Below are 7,419 nucleotides of genomic sequence, written 5' to 3'. Positions count from 1 at the left end.
GGGAGGGGGGGAAACTAGGGGGTTCGGGGGCTTGTATTTTTACCGTACGACTAATTAATGGGTAAAATCGCCACCACACCATAGACGGTGTTTGGGGTTCTTGTATATATAAGATAGCCGAGTCGGTGTACAGTAGTCACAGACTCACAGGTTAACTGTGCATTGTCAGTTTAACTTGTCTACTGTCTGCAGTGCATGCGTCAGATGTCCTGGTCTTACGGCAATTCTTGAGGATCGATTCCGGCGCTGTCAAACTTTTATTGTGGTGGAATTTTCCAAACGGGGCGGAGGTAATTTAAACGGGGCGCAACGATTCAAACGGGGGGGAGATTTTCCAAACGGGGCGGGCGCGCCCCGTTTGCGCAACGTGGGGAGAACCCTGGAGATAAATCTCTTCCTAGTTTGCACCACGCACGCCACACACTCGCTATGAGCGGTTGTTGAATTACCGACTGTTTTCAGTTTGCCCAATCTTGAGATTGGTCAGCCAAACTAGGGAATCTGCAGTTTGGGCAGCACAATCGCTGCACAATCTCGAGATTGTGCAGATTCCAAGTTTGGGTACCGTACGACAGGGTTACAACGCGAGCCTATTCTTTTCTTTGGAGGAGCCCTAAATACAATAATGTAACCCAACAAGAGTAGGGTTACAACGCGAGCCTATTTTTTTCTTTTGAGGTGCCCCTGAGTGATTCACTCAGGGCCGTTTTATGGTGCGTTTTTCGAGACGAGAACTTCCAAACTGGGTTTATTCTAAACACTCCTTTCTCCGCTATCCTGGGACTTACTAATAGTAATACTATGTATCACAATACTCTGTATTAAACTAATATAACCTGTTACAAAATTTCAAAGCGACGAGCGCGCGATATTTCGAGCGCCATTTCTGTTGACCTGTGACGTACGCATTCCCAATGCGCATAGCATATTTGTCTAACTTTGGCTCCTGTGTTGCCAAACCCCACGACAGATGGCGCTCTCGCTCTGGCTCAATTCACGAGTTGTACGAAGTATCCTGAGTTGTACGAAGGGGCGCTGCTTGCAGTTTGCTGTGTTGCCTGACATGCTGGCTCTGGTGACGCCATGACTGACAGCAGGTATCCCATGATGCATTCGATCTTGGAACCGAAGTTAGACGAACGTTATGCGCTTGGAAATGCGCACGTCACAGGTCAACAGAAATGGCGCTTGAAATATCGCCGCTCGTCGCTTCGAAATTTTGTAACAGGTTATATTAGTTTAATACAGAGTATTGTGATACATATAGTCCCAGGATAGCGGAGAAAGGTTCGTGTTTAGAATAAACCCAGTTTGGAAGTTCTAGTCTCGAAAAACGCACCATAAAACTGCCCTGAGTGAATCACTCAGGGGCTTCTCCAAAGAAAAGAATAGGCTTGCGTTGTAACCCTACTCTTGTTGCGTTACATTATTGTATCTAATGTCAGCTGTGCTTGACTCTTCAGTCTTCTTGTCAGCCGTTTTGTCTTGTCTTGTCTTGTCATTGCTGGCTGCTTGTCAGTAACTCTACTGCCTGGCACTGCTAGTTCTAGTGCTAAAGCCCATGTCAGCCATAGGGGCCTTAAATGTTTGATAGCATCTAGGAGATTGACAGTACATCACAAATATCAAAATTGTCATCTGGCTAATATTGAGTATAATGAGTGGCATGAGTTTTTAAAAGAGATGTAATAATAATATTTCTTTATATTTTAGATTAAATTGGGCAATCACGTCAGTGGTTACTTGTAATTATGGCATCTGCTAAGAAGAGGCCTGGTTCTAAGTCGCCACAGATACCTAAGGCTAACCACTCTCCTACAAAGAAACATCGACCCAATCCGGAAACACCAGCAGACATACTTAAACAGCGAGAGAGCTTGGCCATATTTTCTGTCAAGGAGAAGCTGCTGGCAAAGATCCATGCGCATAACTCGTGCATTATAATTGGTGAGACTGCCAGCGGAAAGACGACTCAGCTTCCTCAGTTTCTTCATGAAGGTGGCTTCAGCAGACAAGGCACCATTGTGGTCACACAACCAAGACGGGTCAGCAGTCATATCAATGTTTAATCATGTATCTAACCATGTATAGAGTTATGTGCTGCAACCAGGGTAAATTAAGCCCTGTACGTTTCCCTTGCTTCTCTCTGCTCACTCTCATACCTCAGACATGTGCTATCATATATCTGAAACTAGTGTGAAGGATTTAGTAGCACTGATGCATACTGTATACTGTATAGCGCACCAAACTATGGCAGCTTTTAGCTGAAATGTAATTGCGAGACTAAATCTGAACTGCTTCCTAAACCCTTAACTATATTAGAAAGTGGAGGAGTTACATGTTTCCTGCTGCTTCTGCTGTTTGCCCTTTGAAACACGTTAGGGTGGATTTACTATACGTAGGTAGCAGCTGTATCAGTAGCAACACGAGTGGCTCAGGAAGTAGGAACAGAACTTGGGCAGCTAGTAGGATACACAGTACGATTTCAAGATGTCACCAGTCCAGCAACAAAGATAAAGTACATGACTGATGGCATGCTACTGAGAGAGGCCTTGGGGGATCACCTTTTAAAAAGGTATATTCAAAGGCACACAGTTTATTCATATTAGATTATTGTTTTTTCTATCTAATTATACACATTGTATTTTTTGCTAGTTAATTTCTCATTTTCTCGCTAACTTCACAACTTAATTCTGTCATGATCATGTGGTGTAGTGCAGTGGATCTGCATCTCGTACAGGTGGTCCAGGTCTCCACTTTACACATTCATTCTCTTCCCTTCTATAGCTGATAGCTACACTAAATAAATGTGTACCGAGTGTTGTTATTTGGCATTATTACAATGATGTATGTAACAGTGGACATAATTATTCTTATAGATGTGCTTTAGCTTTCTGTAATGGCCGTCTGCCATAAACACTGGCACATCTGTCTAATGATCCCAATACTCTACCCAAGTATCAGTGTTAATTGTATCCCCCGCGACGCAGTCGGCGGGGATACTATGGTCATGTCTGTCCAGCCACCGCCGCAGACACTTTCCCTTCCGCTCTATAACTCCACCCTTAATTGACCTAGCGCGACCAAACTTCGTATACTTACACATCTTGGGGAGAAGATGCGCAGCGTACCAAAACGACGTCACTACGACCTTATTTGACCTTTATTTGACTTTTACCTTGACCTTGATCATATTTCCCTTCCGCTCTATAACTCGGTCCCTAATTGACCTAGCGCGACCAAACTTGGTATACTTACACATCTTGGGGAGAAGGTGTGTCGCGTATCAAAACCAGGTCACTGCAACCTTTATTTGACATTGACCTTGACCTTGACTGACCTTCATCATATTTCCTTTCTGCTCTATAACTCGGCCCCTAATTGACCTAGCGCTACTAAACTTGGTATACTTACACGTCTTGGGGAGAAGGTGAGCAGCATACCAAAACCAGGTCACTACGACCTATATTTGACCTTGACATTGACCTTGATCATATTTCCTTTTCGCTCTATAACTCGGCCTCTAATTTACCTAGCGCTACCAAACTTGGTATACTTACACATCTTGGGGAGAATGTGTGTCACGTACCAAAACCACGTCACTGCAGCTTTTATTTGACCTTGACCTTGGCCTTGACCTTTATCATATTTTCCTTCCGCTTTATAACTCGGCCCCTAATTGACCTAGCGCGACTAAACTTGGTATACTTACACATCTTGGGGAGAAGGTGTGTCGCGTACAAAAACCCCTAAGGCAACCAATTTTAACATACTTGCACATCTCAGGCAGATGAGTTGTGTAACAAACCTGTGTCTTTGTGACTTATTTAACTTTACCTACCTTCTACGTCTTTACAGAGATATTTCACTCATACTAGATCACGGTGGATACATGTAGTTGGCGACAACTGCCCTTTCTAGTTTAGCTAGGGTGAATGCATAGCAGTGATTTTCTTTCTCAATACATTCTTGGTATTGCATATTGTCTGCAGGTACTCTGTTATTGTGCTGGACGAGGCACATGAAAGAACGATCCACACTGACGTGTTGTTTGGAGTGGTGAAGAAAGCTCAGAGAGTGAGATTGAAACGACAGCTCCCCCCGCTCAAGGTCATCGTGATGTCAGCAACAATGAACGTAGACAAGTTCTCAAACTATTTTAACAAAGCTCCTGTTCTTTACTTAGAGGGAAGGCAATACCATGTGGAGGTATTAAAAACAAAAATTTTAGTTTATTGATGACATACCTAATTTATAAAATTGCACATGTCTCCATCTCATTTCTATATGATCTTTCCAGTTAAAATGGAAAACATTACTATATCAATATATATGTGTTTGTAATTCAGGTGGCAAAGTCTTTTTGTGCTGTATGGGTGTATCATGGATGCTCTACTTAGACTACTAGCTGTCTTTAGCATGTATGAATTTAAACAAGGTACAAACGTGCAAAAAGCATTGTGATGTTCACCTCCATTAAGATATTTATCAACTATCTTGGCAGGTCTTGCATTCGATGGAACCCCAGACTGACTACCTTTTCGCTGCCCTCGTTACTGTTTTTCAAATCCACAAGAGAGAGCCACCAAAGAGTGACATTCTTGTTTTCCTAACTGGCCAAGAGGAAATTGAAGCAATGGTTCACACCATTAATGACATTGCGAAAGGTATTATTTTAGTTTTTTCTGTGTATTTGGCATGGGGTGTAATCTAGGAGTTTGCTCCCAATTTAGTAATGCACATACTTGTTTATGTACAATTTGTTTACCAGTGTTGTAGTCGAGTCGGCACCCCCCGAGTCCGAGTCCGAGTCCGAGTCCGCACCCCCCGAGTCCGAGTCCGAGTCCGAGTCCGAGTCCGCGCCACCCGAGTCCGAGTCCACACCACCCGAGTCCGAGTCCGAGTCCGAGTCCGAGTCGAGTTTTGATAAAAAAAGGGGGGCACAGACCGACAAGGCCACTCACTTCTATGTATGTTTGTTCAAAAATGGGGGAGGGTGTTTCCTCTCCCCTGGATCTGTCACTTGTTTGCATAAAATAGAAAGTACCATAAAACTTGCATAAGTCGACACTTTTGGGACCAGCATATTGCTGCCAGCCGCAGTAGACGATTGATTAACCGCGCGCCTGTGTACATTATTATGCCCGTGGTTGAATACGAATGATGCGCGTGAACTCGGCCCACGCGCGATTTAAAGCGCGACAAACAGCATCTATGACTATTATGTATGTAGTGGCCTCGAGCCGGTCTCGACCCGCGTCCTCGAGTCCGGAGGGCTCGAGTCCGAGTTCGAGTCCGAGTCATTGCACTCCGAGGCCGAGACCGAGACTGAGACCAAGGAAAACGGTCTCGAGACCGGTCTCGAGGCCAAGACCGGTCTCGAGACCTACAACACTGTTGTTTACACATCATTCATTATATATCCATGTCACTTAAGCAGCTCAACTAAGTTCACAATTGTATGTTTTATAAAAAATATAATGTGTAATAATTGTTTGTGCAGGGATGCCTGCTACTTGTCCGAGGCTGATAGTGCATCCTCTGTATGCTTCACTTCCTTCCCAGCAGCAACTTCGGGTATTCCAGCCAACTCCAGATGGTTGTAGGAAGGTGATGAAATTAGATCTTGTACCATACCCCAATGTTCCAATAAGCATTTCACTCATTGTGGCTTACGTCTGTGGTTTTTAACTTTATGTGTTTAAATAAGCTATTGCTCAATCCACGTATAAGGCATCTATATAATTATAACATACCTAGCTATCTTCAAATAATATAACTTCTCCCCACTCCTCCACTGTTCCGTGTGTACCCAACCATTTTCTAACTCTCCTATCAACTGTCGGGTGCGACGCCTAATGTTTGCGTGCACGTGTTCCACTCTTATCTTCATCAGGTGATCGTGTCAACCAACATCGCAGAAACGTCCATTACCATCCGTGGTGTGAAGTTCGTAGTGGACACAGGCATGGTAAAGGCAAAGACCTTCTCGGCAATTAGTGGGCTGGACCTTCTCAAGGTGCAACGCATCTCCAAGGCGCAGGCGTGGCAACGGACAGGGCGTGCTGGCCGTCAGTCTGCCGGTAGCACTGTGCACTATAGCCTAATTAGTACGGGCTAGCATAAATAGTCTGACATTTTCTATAGTTTCATGGACACTGAGTGGGTAATACGTGTGTGGTACCAACATCCATTATTAAACAATACATTAGCAAGTTTTATTATTTATGATGGGTGGAAACCCTAATTGCATGCAGCTTGCTGTCTATACCTGTTTGATATACCTGGTTGATACTGCATATAAACATCAGCATATACTAGACAATAATTTCATGGCTATTGTTTCTTTAACGCAAGCTTATAATGAGTTATAGGTATGTAACAATTTATGCTATGGAACTCAAATATCATGTTTTAATTTCATGTTATCTTTTAATTCATGTGTTCAATAGGAATCAGCTATCGGTTGTACACCCAGCAAGAGTATAGGAACTTTCTTGATGACACCATTCCTGAGATACAACGCTGCAATCTGGCAAGCATAGTTCTTCAGCTATTGGCGCTAGGAGTGAAAAATCCTGCTAGTTTTGACTTCATGGATAAGCCTTCTGGAGAGTCAATGAAATGTGCATTCACAGAATTGCAATTGCTGCAGGCTGTGGAAGGAGCAGGAGAGGCAGTATGCTTGACTGATTTAGGTATTGGATTTTAAAATACACAATATATCGATGCAGGGATAGCAGTCCATGTTTTTTGCTACAATAGTTGTAGGGCTTTAATAATTTTGGCTTTTTAGCTCAGCTGACGAAGTCAGATGCAGCTTGTAGAATCGCATGATTGTCCGTCAGTGCGTCCATCAACAGTTGGGCACAAATCTTAACCGCTCGACGTACGGTCTTGATATTTGGTACGTCGGGGTGGATCGTGAAAAGGACTCGGGATGTTGAATTTGGTGGTCAAGAATCAAAGGTCAAGATGTGTCAATGGAGGGGGAATATTTCCCCCTTAACTTAAGGTATAGGAGGAAATACGGAATTGCGGCACAAATCTCAACGGCTTGATCTACGCTCTTAATATTCGATTTATAGTGTGATGGGGAGGAAACCCATCGCCAGCGCGAAATTGGAGTTTACAGGTGAAAGGGCAGTGGGGGAAAGGTCAGATATCAGACATTTTCTGAGGACATGGTCTAACGGACCGAGTGCAAAACTTTTTTGTTTCAGCACTGACCTACCGTTTTTATCACTTTATTGCAAGGACCATGAAATCTACTTTCCGCTGACGTGCGAAGAGTAAGTGTCTGATAACCTTTTGACCCTCAGGAGGAGGGTTAAACATGGATTTGTTGACTGTTAACAAAGGTCTGAACTGCTTTTGCTATTAGAGCCTTGGCATTTTCAGCAACTTTTATCCTTGTAA

At 43.6% G+C, this 7,419-nt stretch overlaps 1 protein-coding gene across 3 annotated transcripts in view; it reads left to right on the top strand.

Moving 5' to 3' along the window:
- LOC106820900 (putative ATP-dependent RNA helicase DHX33) overlaps window positions 1–7,419 on the top strand; it is a 13,011-nt gene that overhangs the window by 771 nt on the left and 4,821 nt on the right. For 2 of the 3 annotated variants that reach the window (XM_014825496.1, XM_014825499.1), the window contains exons 2-8: window positions 1,714–2,045; window positions 2,403–2,575; window positions 3,993–4,209; window positions 4,505–4,667; window positions 5,504–5,610; window positions 5,897–6,110; window positions 6,453–6,698. In XM_014825496.1, coding sequence (XP_014680982.1) covers window positions 1,752–2,045; window positions 2,403–2,575; window positions 3,993–4,209; window positions 4,505–4,667; window positions 5,504–5,610; window positions 5,897–6,110; window positions 6,453–6,698 — 1,414 coding nt within the window. In that variant the 5' untranslated portion in view covers window positions 1,714–1,751. The remainder of the gene's footprint in view (window positions 1–1,713; window positions 2,046–2,402; window positions 2,576–3,992; window positions 4,210–4,504; window positions 4,668–5,503; window positions 5,611–5,896; window positions 6,111–6,452; window positions 6,699–7,419) is intronic. The other variant, XM_014825500.1, reaches the window with a different exon arrangement.

The sequence above is a fragment of the Priapulus caudatus genome, unplaced genomic scaffold (assembly GCF_000485595.1).
Source record: "Priapulus caudatus unplaced genomic scaffold, Priapulus_caudatus-5.0.1 Scaffold51, whole genome shotgun sequence".
Lineage (NCBI taxonomy): Eukaryota > Metazoa > Priapulida > Priapulimorpha > Priapulimorphida > Priapulidae > Priapulus > Priapulus caudatus.
The sequence above is the reverse complement of the archived record's forward strand: the minus strand, read 5'-3'. Positions and strand labels throughout refer to the sequence as shown.